The following is a 17587-nucleotide window of genomic DNA, read 5'->3' on the forward strand; positions in this document are numbered from 1 at the left end:
AATCACGCACCCACTGTTGCCTGGGGCTGCAATGGTGCAAAAATGTGGTTACAAAGCATGGATCTACATGGATCCTCAGGATCTTTGCATTGGGCCAGCCCAAATTCACCATCAGATCACATAGCATGTCCATGGCTACAGCCTGCCCCCCCCAAAATCACGCACCCACTGTTGCCTGGGGCTGCAATGGTGCAAAAACGTGGTTACAAAGCATGGATCCACATGGATCCTCAGGATCTTTGCATTGGGTCAGCCCAAATTCACCATTAGAGCACATAGCATGTCAATGGCTACAGCCTGCCCCCCAAAAATCACACACCCACTGTTGCCTGGGGCTGCAATGGTGCAAAAACGTGGTTACAAAGCATGGATCCACAGGGATTCTCAGGATTTTTGCATTGGGTCACCCCAAATTCACAATCAGATCACATGTCTGTGGCCACAGCATGAAGCACAAAAATGATACACCCACTGTTTCATTCAGAATGTTTTTTCCCTTGTTTTCCTCCTCTAAAAACGATGTGCGTGTTATGGTCAGGTGCGTGTTATAGAGCGAAAAATACGGTAATTCTTTCCCTGCCTTCCCTTTTAGTATGAGTCCTTGTTTGATAGTGGTGCAGAAACTCCAGGGTACTTTTGCAGTGACTTTTAACACATTTGTCATAGGTGTCCACACACTATACTTTTATGGTCAAAACCAAATAAGAATGGCACTGTCGAATGCTGCAGTCGGTGAGTCACTGCTGCAGAATTTCTTCTGTGTCAGCTGGTAAGGCAGGAAGTCTGGGAGGCATTAGAAAAAGGACAGGAAAACCTGCACTTTGTACATGTGCCCCTATGGTCACAATAGGTCACATATTTAATGTAAGAATGAAAATGCATTGACACTGGGAGCCAGGTTTTGATTTGCTGCTACGTTTTAAGACGCACGTTGCTCCGTCCAAATTAATTTGGAAGAAATAGTTTGGTGGCTGAGGCGCCGCACGTTGCAAAAAGAGGAAGCAAAATCTGACGGTGTAATTTTAGATTTTCATAGCATGAAATATAAAATGCAGCAGATTCTCTGCAAACATCCATCTTTAACATTAAGTTTCTGCTCATTACTGTATTTGGGGCTGATACAGAACCTCACGTGAAACCTTGTTAGACAGAAATAAAAAGTAATGTGAACCTACACACCATAGGCCAGAGATGAGAAACCTCTGACCCTCCAAATATTTGTTGGAGTTGGAATAATAATAATAATAATAATAATAATAATAATAATAATAATAATTTTATTTATATCCCGCCCTCCATAGCCGAAGCCGCGCTCAGGGCGGCTAACAACAATAAAATAGTACAACATTCTAAAATCATTTCATTAAAAAATTAATTCAACTCAAATTGATGGCAACCATTAGGCTAAAGTTCTGTGAAGATTGCCAAAGGAGGGAGTCAGGCTGTGCCCTGACCAAAGGCCTGGAGGAACAGCTCTGTCTTGCAGGCCCTGCAGAAAGATGTCAAGTCCCGCAGGGCCCTAGTCTCTTGTGACAGAGTGTTCCACCAGATCGGAGCCACAGCCGAAAAAGCCCTGGCTCTAGTTGAGGCCAGCCTAACCTATCTGTGGCCTGGGACCTTCAGGATGTTTTTGTTTGAAGACCGTAAGTTCCTCTGTGGGACATACCAGGAGATGCTCCCAGCAACCCTATTGGCCATGCTGACTGGACCTGATGGGAACTGGAGCTCAATAGCATCTGAATGGCTATGCCATTAGCAGTGATACCCCTATAAACTCTCTGGGGTAGTGGGAACTATTCTGTCACTAAAGGTACTTGCCATCTCTTTCCACCTCCCCCTTTTCCCCCCCAGAGGTGGAATGGTCCAAACCAGTGAACAGTATGAATTTGTGCATCATGCGCTGAACCTGTACGAAAGCAGGCCATCTGCTGAAGCTGTCCAGTGAAACCAAGAGGGAAGAAGCAAATATGTTGATCTCTCTTGGGGTAATTTGATTCGTTACCTACCAGCAACTTCTTCAAGGAGTTTACAGCTGTGAAGAGGAGTGGCACTGCAGCCAACTTGTAAAAGGAATGTGGATGGTTAAAAACAAAAACAAAAGCATACAAGATTGACGGACCTTTGTCTTGAATGTATTGTGAGTTCCCTGAACCAGTTTTTAAATGAAGGTTAATGTACTGATGTTACATTTGGATTTCACATATATATCTTATGGAGGATTTGTTTCTGTATTAGTGGGATCTGCCACACAGAATGTATGTAACGTATGTTTGTATGTTCTACAATGGACTTGGGAAATTCCACTGAAGAAATGTGTACAAATGCTTTAACGTTTGCAACAACAACAAAAAGTCTGTCTTGTGAATAGGCTGTCAGGTGTTCTACTGTACCTGTTAAGTGCTATTACCTATTATGTGGTAAACTTTATTCCGAGCCTTTTATGATTCTTGCCAATTATGATTCTTGGTCTATTATTGGCTTCAAATGGAAACAAATATTTTTTGAAAAGCCCATTGTTTTTGAAACTATTCGAAATCAGTTAGGTATTTTATATGACAGCTCCTAAGTTGTCTTATACGACAACTCCCAAGTACTCTTAGATATTTAAGTGTGTATAGTAAATTCTATAAAGCATTGTGGAACACAATGGCGGCCACACAAAGGGAGTGTTTCCTGTGCGAGCCTGACTGAAACAAATAAAAGTTATAAAAGAAATCCTGTATTTCATTCGAGGTTGCTGTACCCTTGTGGACTTCTCTTTCGCTTCATTGGGGCTTCCACAAGTGACATTTCCAGTGGATTGAGCCCAGTGTCTTTTTTTCAATGTTGATGTATATATTTGATACTGTCAATTGTCTTAGAAGCTGCTTTTTGCTCCAGGACAGAATCCGGTGTATTTGTAAATCTCGTGAGTCGTTTTAAAAAAGAGAAACTTTGTAACATATACTAAATGGTAAGAATTTTAAATAATTGCCTGTCTTTTACTGAAAGCTTTTTTTAAAAAATAAACACAAGTTCCATTTATTGTAAGGAGATGGATGGGTGTTCAGGGGAACACAAACTAGAATGGACCATGAGAATCTTGGTGTTTAATTCTTTTTATCTTTGCAGTGATCAGTTTGTAAAGACAAAAAAGTATCACTGGAACCCCCCCCCCCATTTGGCAAGAACTGAGGAGTCTCAGCATAGGATTTGATAATGAGTTTCTAAAGCAGTTATGTTACCCTTGCTTCATCCAACCAATAAACTTGATACAAAATATTTAAAGATGTCTACATTTTCCTCATGTTATTTCACCGATTACCAGCCAATTTTCTCCCTCAGCAAGCCCATGAAACTCAGGTCTGTCTCTTAGCTTCATGTTGAAGTGATACTCATCTCGGAATACCCCACCCTGGGCATTTTACTTCCCACAGTACCCTGTAATATGTTGCTTCCTCCGGTCTACCTAGGCCTAATCCAAGATGTCTTTTCTGCTTGAGGTGAAGGACAAATTGACCCCCTCCCTAATTCCATGTACAAAAGATAATTATCTCATTGGCATCTGAGCCTTACCGTGCCCTCCAGTGCCCTCCAGTTTCCGACGGCCTGTAGGACAGGACTCATCACAGCACACATAGGTTTGTCCACCAACACCTCACCACTTGTACCCAACACAGCATCAGCTGTTAAAGGTGCCCTCCCCACTCTGTCTAATGGTAGGGCTGGCTCTGGCCATCTCCTCGGCTGGCAGAAAGTGGTGTGAGGCCATTGGTGAGCGCATAGGGCCTTTCCCTGAAACATTTTCTGCCATTTCAGCTAAGTACAGTGTTCAGCTGAGTACTTTCAGTGCAGAAATCTCCCCTCTGGATCTGAGCGCTACGGAAGTTGACACATCCATCTTTAAAGATATGTGCAAGTAGTATTAGCTAAAGATGAGGAAATTAGCCAGAGCCAAGGGTGCAAGGTACCTCAGGATTATACATGGGTAGGGGCGAAATGAGAGTCAGTTTGCATTTAAGTAAAGGTAAAGGTAAAGGTACCCCTGCCCGTACGGGCCAGTCTTGACAGACTCTGGGGTTGTGCGCCCATCTCACTTAAGAGGCCAGGGGCCAGCGCTGTCCGAAGACACTTCCGGGTCACGTGGCCAGCGTGACATCGCTGCTCTGGCGAGCCAGAGCTGCACACGGAAACGCCGTTTACCTTCCCGCTAGTAAGCGGTCCCTATTTATCTACTTGCACCCGAGGGTGCTTTCGAACTGCTAGGTTGGCAGGCGCTGGGACCGAGCAACGGGAGCGCACCCCGCCGCGGGGATTCGAACCGCCGACCTTTCGATCGGCAAGCCCTAGGCACTGAGGCTTTTACCCACAGCGCCACCCGTGTCCCTAGTTTGCATTTAGAGGCTACCTAATCTGCACTTTCTGAAACAAAATGTGAACTGAAACACAGCCGTCCTTCAAAATCACGCTTCTCCAAATTTGTGATGCAGTTCTCCAGCCAATGTGTCAAAAATGCCTCTATTAGGGGAAAGTGTACATAGAAAGGATTATATTATTGAAAATAACATACACAAATGCTTTATATTAAGAGAAACTGCCTTGCAAAAATGTGTATTTTAGGCAAATGTGGATATTAGAATAACTCTGCACTAAAATACTGATTAATTTTTGTGAGGCCTTTTTAAAATAGCAATTGCGTGGAATTGTGAAGAACTGAATTTAAGATTGAGAAAATGAGAAACAGAGAGAAACCAGAGAGAGATAGCAGAGATAGACATGGGTATATCTTGGTGGGTAGATTGAGAGCCATGCCCCAGTACATGCCCCAGTCTCCCTAGAACAAAGGAAGAAGCTCTAAGATTTACGGTTCTGCACTCAGAAGAGGCAGACGCTGCATAAAAGTGTTCCATCCATCTGGAAAAGGTAAGATCAAGAAAGGATACAGTGGTACCTCAGTTTTCAAACATCTTAGAAGTGGAACGTTTCAGTTTTCGAATGCCGTAAACCCAGAAGTTAATACTTCGGTTTTTGAACACGCTTTGGAAGTTGACCATGCCACACAGCTTCTGCTGAGTTCAAGATCTGGAGGCCTAGCTGTCGGCTATTGAGTTGTTGAATGTTTCGGAACTCGAATGGTCTTCTGGAACGGATTACGTTCGAAAACCAAGGCACCACTATGCAAATGAGAGAAGAATCAGAATTCAGTGTCATGGCCTTCCCTTCATGCTAGCTTCTTAATACAAAAGGTCCAAGCCATTGGCATCAATTAAACTCACAATAGGAGTGTTCACACATGACATTCAACAAGTGTTCAGTTTGTGTACCTGGGTTCAGAACAGCTGAGTTGTCCAAATCTGCGAGTGTCCATTCTTTCACACAAAGACTTATACACCCATAAGGTAAAGGTAAAGGGACCCCTGACCATTAGGTCCAGTCGTGGCTGACTCTGGGGTTGCGGCGTAAATCTCGCTTTATTGGCCGAAGGAGCCGGCGTACAGCTTCTGGGTCATGTGGCCAGCATGACTAAGCTGCTTCTGGCGAACCAGAGCAGCGCACGGAAATGCCGTTTACCTTCCCGCCAGAGCGGTACCTATTTATCTACTTGCACTTTGACGTGCTTTTAAACTGCTAGGTTGGCAGGAGCTGGGACTGAGCAACGGGAGCTCACCCCGTCACGGGGATTCGAACCGCCGACCTTCTGATTGGCAAGTCCTAGGCTCTGGTTTAACCCACAGTGCCACCCGTGTACAGTATAATGTGTGAATAAGCCTAATGAGAGAGACTTCTGGGTGTGAGTCAAACATGGTATCTAATCACGTGGCGCTCCTGGATGGATTCATAACATATCATTACACAAGCTTGAGTGTTTACAGGACAACATAGTATATATTTACATCGGCCAATCAAGAATACCTGCAGACACAGAATGGTTTACAGACAGGCAATTAAAGGAAATTATAGCCCCTTTTCCTCTGCTGAGTTTTCAAAGATGCTTAAGCTCTGTATTTGTTTTTGAAATGTACCCCTCTTTTGCTTGTGTTTTGACTAGCCAGGACAGATAGCTAGTACATGCTGAAGAATCATATGGAACGACAAAGTGGTATAAAAAAACCCAAAAAAACAATTGAATAGAAGGAAGTGTTCGTCACTGACATTTTCCTCCTGCGAAGGCACATTTCCTTCCTAGCCTTCGCTTCACTTATCTAGGGTATGCATTTTTCTAAAAAGAAAAAAAAATGAGTGAGAGAGAATGAGAAAGAAGCAATGGGAGTACTGTAGTTAGAAGAAAAATGGAGAGTTTATTTCACATTCTAATTTCTACCTGCCTGGCTTTTGGGATCTCTGGTAAGTACAACTCCCCTTCAGATTTTTGTGTTTCTTGCTCGTTCTGGCCGTGGTTCCCAAGAGTTCCTGGGAGTTTCCCCTGAGCTGCTGAAAGGGAATGATTTCCGTGCTTCAGTTTATACAATAAGGGAGAGAGGCATTGGCCGAGTAAAACCTGAGATTGTTTAGGTTTCAATCAAAAAAAGGAAATAAACTTTCTTTTGAATCATTGCTTCATTCTTTGAGAAGTCCTCCCCACTGGACACTCTCTTTGCTCCATGCTCATTTGTGAGGGACTCTGAGACTTTATCCATGTTTTGTGCAGGCAAGTTATAAAATCAAAGGCTTTTACAGATACATTTTTGCTAGAACTTATCGTACTATAAATCATCCCACAGCTAATTACAAATGAAACACAGGAAAAGGGAGCAGCCAGGCATATTCTTTAGCTGAAGATGGGGCTCATCACCAAAGAGCTGAAATTGTATTTATTCCATGGGAAATAACTTATTTTGTGATGCAAGGGAGTGATTCCTTGTGATTTTGTGATTACTAAGTCTAACCACTGCTGTATGCATGGTACCAGTCAGGGAGTTTATATTATTAACACCATATCTCATGTTTATATGAAGTAAACAGAGCCCAAGGGCAAAAGAATCAGAGACAGATTTGAAAACACTTTCAAGCAAATAGTTTGCATGTTGCAAACCAGTTTTTTAAAAGGATTATTAAGAGTTCGACTTATTGTTTCATTGTGAAATGAAAACATGGGCAGTTAATGGCTTGGTTTGATTTCCCCCCCTCTACTCTGAGTGGAATTAAGTTTAGGGAATCCATAGAAGTATGCAGAAAGCCTGTACACCACGATCCCAAACCTCCTTTTGACACAACTGTGAACTTTCTTTTTACCATGATTTGTAGGCGAGTGCCGCAACAGAAAGATAGTGAGATGACAATGGTTATGGAAATGGGTTGTCACCCTTGTGGAGCTTGTATGGTTGCTATTGTTTCTGTTCTGTGAACCTTAACATATACTCTGCCCCATTTGTATGGGTTCTTCATTTCCCCTCTCAGGTGGTTTTCTTATTATCCATGAGCTAAAACAGCAATGTATTTATGAGAGCAATAAAACAGTATATGTGGGAACATGCAACCTGACCAATATAAACCAGCAGTGGAGATGGATGAAGAATGAAAAGCTCCTCCATGTTAGATCTGGCCAATGTCTGGCTATCAGCAGGTTTAAAGCAGCCCATTCGCGCAAAGCCATCACCACCAACTGCTCTGAGGCACCCAGTTGGACCTGTCACAGCAGGGAAGGACTCCTTGAGGTGAAAAACAGCTTTCTGTTCCTCAAGAAACAAGGCTCAACGGTAGTAGTGAAGATGGGGAGGAAATATCTTCATAGTTGGAAAAGAATTGACGTCAACAAGAAGGGAGAGACTCTCCATGACAACCTGTGCTCAAGGAATGGTAAGCCACTCCTTCGAATATGCTTCCCATGAACCGTAAAGTGTGTCTTGCGCTGACCAATTTTGGAAGTTTTTGTTTTGCATTTATATCATTTTTTCAAAGTAGTGTATGTGGTTCTTCTCCCTCCTTCCCTTCAACAACCCTGTGAGGTAGGTTAGGCTGAGAGGCAGTGATTGGCCCAAGGTGACCCAGTCAACTTCATGGCCCTGTCTACATTGACATTTAAGTAACATGACTTGCACTAATAAAAAGCCATTAAGAGTAGCTTCAAAGCCACTTTTGAAAGGAAAGGAATAAGATGTCTCTTCCTCGTATGCTTAGGTATTTTTAGCCTGTCAGGTGCTTTCTTAGCTGAAAGCCAGTATGGGGTAATAGTATAAGTGTCAGACTAGGAGCTGGGAGACCAGGGTTCAAATACCCACTCAGCCGTGAAGTTCATTAGATGCCTTTGTGCCAATCACTGCCTCTCAGCCTAAACTACCTCACATAGTTGTTGTGGGGATTAAAAGAGGAGGGGGGAACCATGTATGCCACCTTGAGCACCTTGGAGGAGAAGGCGGGATATAAATTTAATAAATAATAAGACAATTCTCGTATTTGGTCCTTTGGCACTCTGAAATAGCTTTTAAATGGTTTTAGTGTTTTGTTTATTGTTGTGTGTAGGTCTGATACAGTCTGCAAAAAAGGAGTATACAAATTACACAACATCCCCTCTTAAAACATTTCATAACAGAAATGAAGAGTAAAAAAATCAGCAATCTTTCAAAAACAAAATCAAGCAACAGTAGTGGTGCATAGGCAGGTATATCTTCACAAACATAAGCTCCTCAGTTGTTTGTTCATCTGATATTACATAGCATTTACAAGCACTTAGTAATCCTAATAATAAGCAGGTAATGTAGAACTGTATTATTTATTTTAATAATTTATATGCTGCTTAGTACTATAGTTTCTAAGCAGGATAAAATAGAAGAAATACAGGGGAAATTCACAAAAAAATTGACCTACAGACCCATTTTCCATTTTCCAATAAACATGTTTTATTTCATTTTAAATATAATTTTCCAAAGTTTTGTTATCTGGCAACAGTTCTTCAAAATTTTACACTTGAGTGAAAAAAATTCAGGACGTCTGGTTCCCCCTTGCTGCCACCCAAGTTCTGATAAAGACCTCTCCAAGAAAATACACAATGACCCTTTGTCGTCTTGATAGTTTTGCTTTCCCATTAGGTGAATTGACAAGAAATGTTATGTTAATAACAAAATCAGTAAAAATTGTGTTGGTTGAAATTCTTCCTTAAGGTTCTTAAGAAAAGGTGCTGGAATGTTACCTGAAATGTGTTATACATGCAATGTGACAAATGTAATATACACAATGTGCAACTTACATAGCATAAATGTACTGTCATTTAAACCTATTTTTAGGACAGTCATAATTCATTTGCTGGGAACTTCATAATTATCAGGCCTGTTATATCATCAGTGTGGGGCATCTTACAGAGTTTTACAGAGACAGGTGCCTGCCATCAAGGAACTTAACTTATCTGAAAGATAAATCAGACTAGGGGAGCTGGTATCACTTTTAGAAGAAATGTAATATAATCATGTGTTGATATATTTAGTAATTAGGTACCCTTTTAAGGTTAATGGTCAGTAACTTCAACCTTAGTATGGTTTAAAAAGGCATCAAAAGTATCTTTTCTCCACTAGACCCTCACCTGCTTTCTTGAAGCTTGTTACCTGCTTCCCTTCAGGTGCATCAAAGAAGCAGGTGCATCCTGATTGGCTCTCCCTAGCTAGGAGGAATAGTTGGTATCATTCTAGAGCAGCGTTTCCCAAACTTGGGTCTCCAGCTGTTTTTGGACTACAATTCCCATCATCCCTAGCTAGCAAGACCAGTGGTCAGGGATATTAGGAATCTGCCTCATGGGTCAAATCTGTCAGAACTGCCCACCTGTCAAAATCTCTCATTCCCATAGCAGCAAAGGTGGATTTAAAGGGGAAGAGGGTGGAGATAGGAAAGCAAGTGAGGCAGTCTCATCCACCAACCTCAGCACAGATCTGAGTACAAGGGAGTTTAACTTTAAATCAGAGGCAGTGTAAAATGCTTCTGATAAAAACTTGCTGTTCTTCTATCAAGGGCATCCTACTTTTAAGCAGTGTGAGGTGGCCACCCAGTTAAGTATAGTACTATTATTTCACTGAAATGGTAAATGCTTGTGTGCATTACTTTGTGTTTAAATCTGATTAGTTGGTAACTGAATTCTAGAGAGTTCTCTAGTAGTTCTCATGTGATTGGCTAACAGGGGTCACATGGGAGGTATATAAAGATGGAGAAACTCCATTTTATGGGAAGCAAGATGACTGTGTTTTAGAATCCACTGCGAACACTACTAAGTTGAATAGGGTGTTGGAGTGCTTCTCTGCTTGAAAGAAAGACAGGAAAGGCTCAGGAGAAGGTAAAAGTGGTAATCTCTCAAAAGAGCTGCAAGGCATGGCCTAACTGAAATACAAAGTACTGAGCTCTGGAAAGAGAGAGAAATGCAGCTGTTTGGAAGTTAGAAGAAGAGACTGAAAGCCCATGCTTGGACAAGCATGTGACTGTAAATATTATCTTTTAATTCATCTATAAGTTTCTGCAAGTTAAATATTTGAATGTTAAAATCTGGACACTGGTTTAATTTCCAAAGAAGTGTGTCAGTCATATCTATGATATGAGCTTCTTAGCTGTGATTTTGCTACTCTTACTTCAACACGTCTTAGGCAGCAGATATTGGGGGCTGGTCGTTGCAGCCCCTTGGTCCATTTCTCCTGAGCTCCCTGGCCACTACAACCTGCTGGGTCCGCACACTGTATTGGTGATGCTTGTTTGTTTCTGTCCTGACTTGGCTGGACATGTTACCTCCTCTTCACACAAAACAGGCTGCACCACTGGGAAAGTTCCCAGATTCAGAAAGCAGGCAGGTGGCTGTCAACCCATGCCACAGACTCCAGCAGGCACCACATCTGCGTATATTTTTCCTGCTCATGTGATGCATGCTGGTGCCAATGTTGCTGCATTGCGGTATTTGTTTGGGTGGGCAGTAAGCAGGCACCAAGTGGAGCAATAAGCAAATGCCAGCAAAGTGTTAGAGGACAGTACTGTGTTTGCCACGTGGTCTGTTCTGCTTCTCCCAGGACAGATCTGAGGTCCAAGATCAAGAGCTACTGGGTGGAAGTTGGAGCCTGCCTTTTCTAAAGAAGAGCATGCATACAATTTCTGGATGCAGTCTTAAGTTATAGCCACAGGGTTAGATTCAAAGACTATTCAAGGCATGTGAAGGAATATTCAGTTTCTTTGAAGTTTTCTCCTTGCTAAAAACATTTTATGATTTTAAAGCACCAGTCCTATATCTACTTACCTGGAAGTAAGCCCCACTGAATTCCAGGAGCTTTACCTCTAAGCAGACATTCATTGAATTGCACTGTAAATATTTATGTGAGCCTTAGGGATAAACCTAATAAATTAAAGGAGCAGTTGTGAGGAGTACCATCAATGATATTGGCAAACTGAAATCCAGAAAACATTCTCAGTAGATCAACCTGTTAGGAAGCAGACAGGACATTGAGTTGTATCACTAACCGTGAAATCCTATCCATGTCTACTCAGAAGGTATGGCCCATCCCATTCTGCTGCCTGAGGCAAAATGGGAAGTTGCCACCTGTCAGAGCCACCCGAGGTTCCAGCTCACAAGAGACCAGAGTCCAGTCCAAGTTATATACAAAAGGTTTTATTGAAGAACATTGTTGTCGTTACATCCAAGCTCCGTGGCTCCGCATCTGTTACCCTTAGATGTTAGAAGTCCCCTCTGAGTCAGTCCCGCCCCTGCACCAGCTTAAGAGGCTTGTACTGCTCCACCTTTTCCTCTCCTTCCTTTTCCGCAGGGTCTTCCTGCCCCCCTGTGCTCCCTCCCTCCGGGACTCCCCCGAGGCTGAGTCTTCTGACGCCTGCTCCCCCCTCCTTCGTGCTTTGGGACCAGGCTCCTCCTCAGGGCTCTCCTCATTTCCGCGCGCCTCCACATTTGAACTTGGCGCGCGTACGTTGCCTCTGACCTTCCTTTCGACCGTTACGCTACTCTCGGTACTACACTCCTCCCCTTCCGGCAGGACGTTCTGCTCCGAACTCCTTCCCCTCTCTGCTTCCTGTTCTGCTCTTTCTGACACACTGGCAACTCCACCCCCTTCACTCCGTTCCGACGGAGAGGCCGGTCCCGATCTCCAACCCCCACTGGGGATTCCCTCTTCGTTCCCCTGCTTCTGACTGCTTCCCTCTCTACTGCCCCTTGGCCTGACCAGGGGGGCTCCCTTTTGGGAATCCTCGGATTCACTTGACGGACTCACTGACAACCTCGGGTCGTCGTCGTCCTCTTCCTCGTCGCCCTGGGACCCCTCCCCCTCGCTCTCTGTCCCTGAAACCCTGACATCCATCCCCCCCTCGAAGCCCCCCCTTCCCCCCTCCCGCCCATCGGGTGCAGGTTGTAGGAGCTGCAGCTCTTCGGAGGTGGATGCAGGATACAGGTTGTGTACCTCCATTTCCTCTGCTTGCAGTTCGGTGTATGAGTGTTCGAATTCGGGTTCTTGACCCAAAGTGTTCTCTTCTCCCTCTTCCATTGGTACCTCGTCTGGTGCTGCCGGCCAAGGTCCCGTCAGCCATTTCCTGCGCCAGTCCTCCTCTGGTTGCTCGTCCCACCAATAAGAGGGTTCTGTGTCCACCCCTGAGCACGATCCCCTGGGCGGGCTAGATTCTGGCGTTCTCTCCTCGGCTGAAGAAAAACCCCGGAAAGTACTGTCTGAGAGTGTGGGCGTAAAGAGCCAGTCATCAAAGTACTCGGCTGGCATGGGTCTATGCGGGAAAAGGGCATGGAACTCGTCTTTTAGAAGAGGTTCGTCTAAAGCGTAGCCCGGCACCCAACCGTTGGCACTGGCTGGAGTGCCCTCTGTGGCTAGAAAGTATTCTACCCCCTCTTTCCCCCATCTCGAGTCCAGGATTTCTGTGACCTCGTTGAGTGGTTTGGCCCTAGGCGCCCTCTCCCTCTCCTGTGACTTAGTGTGTAGTTGCGGGACTGTTTCAGACTCCTGAAACCTGTGCGGTGCCTTGTAGGGGGTGAGCACCGACCTGTGAAATACCGGATGCACTCTGGAACCTTCGGGGAGGGCTAGTCGAAAGGCTACAGGGTTGATCTTAGCCTCCACCTGGAATGGCCCTAACTGCCTGTGCCCTAGCTTCTTCTTGGCCAACGACTTGGCTGGCATCGCTTGGGCCGCTAACCACACCCAGTCCCCCACCTGGATCTCCTCCCCCGCTCTCCTGTTTTTGTCTGCCTGCACCTTATATGCTTGCTTGGCCAGCTCCAAATGTCTCCGCAACTCTTCGTGCACCTCCTGCAGCTCCGCTGCAAACTGGTCGGCTTCTTGCGGCACCCCCTCCCTCGGTGCCCCGAACCCCGGGAAGGTTCTGGGATGACGACCGTTGTTCGCGAAGAACGGCGTCACCCCCGTGGACGCGTGCTTCGTGTTGTTATAGGCAAACTCTGCCATCGGCAGGTAGTCCACCCAAGCTGCGGGTCGCTGATTGGCGTAACATCTCAGGTACTGCTGCATGATCGCGTTGACCCTCTCAGCTTGGCCGTTGGTCTGTGGGTGTCTCGCCGACGTAAGGTTGATCTTGACGTTCAGGATACCTAAAAGCTTCTGCCAAAAATTGGAAACAAACTGGCGCCCCCTGTCGGACAGGATGGACTGCGGCAGCCCATGCACCTTGAACACGTGATCAATGAAGAGTTTGGCAGTCTGTTCCGCCGTCGCCACCTTTGCGCACGGAATGAAGTGCACCATCTTGGTGAACAGGTCCACAACCACCAGTACCGCCGTCTTCCCTCTGGAGCTGGGCAGGTCAGTAACGAAGTCCAGGGCTACCCTCTCCCACGGTTGCTGTGGCGTTTCCAGCGGTTCCAACAGCCCCGCTGGCTTCTGGTGTACTGGCTTGAACCTCTGACAAGTGTCACACCTGGCGACGTAATCCGCTACCTCTCCGCGCATCCGGGGCCACCAAAAGTCCCTTGCCACCAGTTCTATTGTCTTCTCCTTACCGAAGTGGCCAGCACTGGGGGCGTCGTGCAACTGCTGCAGAACCTTTGCACGAAGCTCGTGGCTTGGCACGTAGAGGGCACCTTTGCGAGTTAGCAGTCCGTCGCGCAGTTGGAACTCTTCACCACTCTGCACACCTCTGCGCAACTCCTCCATTTTGGACTGTGCGAACTGATCCACTTGCAACGCGCGTCGCACCGCGTCCAGATTTACTGTGATGGCAGCGCACGACCACGCCTGCGGTGCGAAAATGTGCTTGGCTGCTACTGGCGCCGCTTCATCGAGATATTGCGGTTTCCTGGATAGCGCATCGGCTATAACGTTGGAATCTCCTGGGATGTACTCTATCCGAAAGTCAAAATCCGCGAAGAATTCCGCCCAGCGCATGTGTCTCTGGCTTTGGAGCTTCGCCGTGCGCCAATACTCTAGGTTCTTGTGATCCGTGCGGACCTGTACTGTGTGCTTGGCTCCTATGAGGAAGTGTCGCCACGCTTTGAAAGCTGCGTGAATGGCTAACAGCTCCCTGTCCCATATGGTGTAGTTTTGCTCCGCCTTGCTGAGCTTTCGGGAGTAAAAGGCACCGGGTCTCCAGTTTCCATGTGGATCTTCTTGCAGGAGTACGGCTCCAACCGCTCTGTCTGACGCGTCGGTCTCCACTCGCATGGGCCTGCCTGGATTCACGTGCAGCAGCTGCTCCTCGGAGGCGAAAAGGCTTTTAAGCTTCCGAAAAGAGCGCTCCGCCTGTTCCGTCCACACGAACCTCTTCTTCTTGGAACTCAGAGTGTCCGTGATCGCTGCCGTCTCCTTTGCAAAACCTCTGATGAATTTGCGGTAGAAGTTGGCGAAGCCGATGAATCTCTGGACTTCCTTCCGATTGCGTGGGCTCTTCCAGTCCAACACCGCGCGGACCTTGACGCTGTCCATGGCGAGCCCCTTGTCGGACAGCTTGTAGCCTAGGAAATCCACCTCCGTCACATCAAACTGGCACTTCTCTAACTTGGCGTAGAGCCTGTTCTCCTGTAGTCTCTGCAGGACCTCCTTTACGTCCTTCTCATGGGCCTCTTCCGTTTCCGAAAAGATCAGGATGTCGTCGAGGAAACACACACATTTCTTGTAGAGAAGTCCTGCTAGCACGTGATGCATAAAGGCTTGGAAGACGTGAGATCCATTTTGGAGACCAAACGGCATAACTCTGTATTCATACGTGCCCAGAGGCGTGAACATGGCCGTCTTCCACTCATCGCCCTCCCGGATGCGTATGAGGTTATACGCTCCACGCAGATCCAATTTGGTGAAGATCTTCCCCTTCCTCACGGTTGCTAGGAGATCATCTATCTTGGGCATGGGGAAGGCCTTGGGCTTGGTCATACTGTTTATGAACCTATAGTCCACAATGAGTCTTTTTTGGGGCGTGTCCTTCTTCTTTACAAAGAACACAGGACTGCCCCCCACTGCTTTCGATTCCCGGATGAATCCACGCTTCAAATTGTGCTCTATGAACTCCCTGAGCTCTTGCATCTCGTCCTCAGACATGGAATACAGTTTTGCAGTCGGCAACTGCGCCCCCGGCACCAGGTCGATGGCACAATCATAAGGTCTGTGGGGCGGCAACTGGTCAGCTTCCTTCTCGCAGAAAACCTCCAGGAACCCTTCGTACTTGCTAGGTACTGCCTGCACCATGCCAAGTCGCAGCTGGTGCTTAGCCCCCTCCTCCTGGCAGGACTGGATGCAATTTTGAGCACAGTACGATGAGCAAAAGGTGATCTGGCGTTGGTACCACGCTACAGCAGGACTGTGTCTCTCCAGCCAACTCATGCCTAATACTATAGGCGTGTCAGACAGGTGGGTGACATTGAAGCTAATGACTTCTCGGTGATCTCCTATCCGCATCACCATGGGAGGTGTCTGTTGCACAACTTGCCCTCCAAGCAATTTCCTGCCATCCACCGTGACTACGTTCAGAGGCGTCGTGGCGGGCAGAAGCGCTATGCGATGCTGCTTGACGAATTGCATCCCCACGAAATCGGCGTTGCTCCCAGAATCGATCGTGATGGGCACTTCTAGGGTGGTCCCATTTGGCAACTGAAGTGTTGCGGTGAGCTGCACCGCTGGCTTGGGTGGTAAAGGGTCTGTGGGTTGCAAAGACGCTGGGGACTGTTCTATAGTTCCGCCTGGCTGAGCCCCAGCATTCGTGCTTACAGCCAGGCACTTTCGTTTCCCTGAAGCTCCTCTTCTTGGATCACTTCTGCTGCTACTGTTGCTAAAGCTGCAGTGTGTTTCTGGAGCCTCTGGGGGCACTCTTTCGCCATGTGCAGTGCACTGTCGCAAATGTAACACTTCCTGGTCCCTCTAGGAGGCTTCGCCTTTACTGCACCGGAAGCTGGGGCTCTGGCTGTTGCTTGAGCCTTAGCACCACCAAGTTCCATCGGCTCCTCCCCCTGCCTCCCCAGCGGCGAGGGATGTGACTGACTGAACTCCCTGGGGATGAAAGAAGACGTTCTCGCTGGTGGACGCACCTGACGTTCTTCCTCATTGTGCCAAGGACGTCCCTCGTGACGTATCCCAATCGCCAGAGCCCTCTGCACCACCTCCTCCAGGGTCTGAGGTCTGTCTCCCCTGGCAAGTTCGTCCTTTATGGGACCGCTGAGACCCTCCCAGAACAAATCCCTCACAGGTGTGCAGTCTTTCTCCCAGCGTAACGCAGTCAGTAAAGCAAAAAATCTGGAATGGTACTGACGCACAGTGGCTTTGCCTTGCCGCAGTCCAAATATCTCCCTGCGTGCAAGATCCAAATCTACGGTTGACTGGAAGCAGGCATCCATCGCTTTAATGAATTCATCAGAATCGCGGCGGGCAGGGCCATCTTCACGCCACAAATTGCGCAACCAGTCTCTGGCCGCCCCATACAAGTGAGAAACAATAAACCCCACTTTCTCCTCCTCATCTTTAAAGTCATGACGAAGCAAGTGCAATGCATACAAAACGTCTGCTCTGAAACTGGGGTAGTGCTTCAGGTTCCCATCGAAGTGGGTGACTAGGCTGCCCCCCCGCCTTCCAAGTCCAATTCCCACTGATCTGGACCCTGGGAACCCTTCCCTGCTTGCACGCTCCCACCTTGTTTGCAGGTCTTGGCAGCGCTTCTCCATTTCGTCATGCTTCTTCTGAGACGCAAGGACTGCAGCGGTGAGTTCGGAAACTGTAGTTCGCAGTGCTGTCAGCTGATCCTCCGCACTCATGGCTGTCACCGTTTGTGAGCTTTGCAAAAAAAAAATTTGCGTTCTTTGAGAGGGGACTTACTGTCAGAGCCACCCGAGGTCCCAGCTCACAAGAGACCAGAGTCCAGTCCAAGTTATATACAAAAGGTTTTATTGAAGAACATTGTTGTCGTTACATCCAAGCTCCGTGGCTCCGCATCTGTTACCCTTAGATGTTAGAAGTCCCCTCTGAGTCAGTCCCGCCCCTGCACCAGCTTAAGAGGCTTGTACTGCTCCACCTTTTCCTCTCCTTCCTTTTCCGCAGGGTCTTCCTGCCCCCCTGTGCTCCCTCCCTCCGGGACTCCCCCGAGGCTGAGTCTTCTGACGCCTGCTCCCCCCTCCTTCGTGCTTTGGGACCAGGCTCCTCCTCAGGGCTCTCCTCATTTCCGCGCGCCTCCACATTTGAACTTGGCGCGCGTACGTTGCCTCTGA

General features: G+C 46.9%; 2 protein-coding genes across 6 annotated transcripts in view; both read left to right on the forward strand.

The window, feature by feature from the left end:
• Positions 1-3267, forward strand: part of PTPRR (protein tyrosine phosphatase receptor type R) — a 113549-nt gene extending 110282 nt beyond the window's left edge. For both annotated transcript variants that reach the window (XM_083699246.1, XM_083699247.1), the window contains exon 14: positions 1852-3267. In XM_083699246.1, coding sequence (XP_083555372.1) covers positions 1852-1945 — 94 coding nt within the window. In that variant the 3' untranslated portion in view covers positions 1946-3267. The remainder of the gene's footprint in view (positions 1-1851) is intronic.
• Positions 3268-6123: 2856 nt separating this feature from the next.
• PTPRB (protein tyrosine phosphatase receptor type B) overlaps positions 6124-17587 on the forward strand; it is a 76872-nt gene continuing 65408 nt past the window's right edge. For 2 of the 4 annotated variants that reach the window (XR_014555317.1, XM_083698875.1), the window contains exons 1-2: positions 6157-6324; positions 7378-7776. Coding sequence is in view for 1 of the 4 variants with exons in the window: in XM_083698875.1 (XP_083555001.1) it covers positions 6270-6324; positions 7378-7776 (454 nt within the window). In the remaining 3 variants the exon portion in view is untranslated. Of the gene's footprint in view, positions 6325-7377; positions 7777-10125; positions 10379-17587 lie in introns of those variants that run through there. The other 2 variants (XR_014555316.1, XR_014555318.1) reach the window with 2 other exon arrangements.

This window comes from Podarcis gaigeae (genome assembly GCF_964106915.1).
Source record: "Podarcis gaigeae genome assembly, chromosome: 10".
In the NCBI taxonomy this organism is placed as follows: Eukaryota; Metazoa; Chordata; class Lepidosauria; order Squamata; family Lacertidae; genus Podarcis; species Podarcis gaigeae.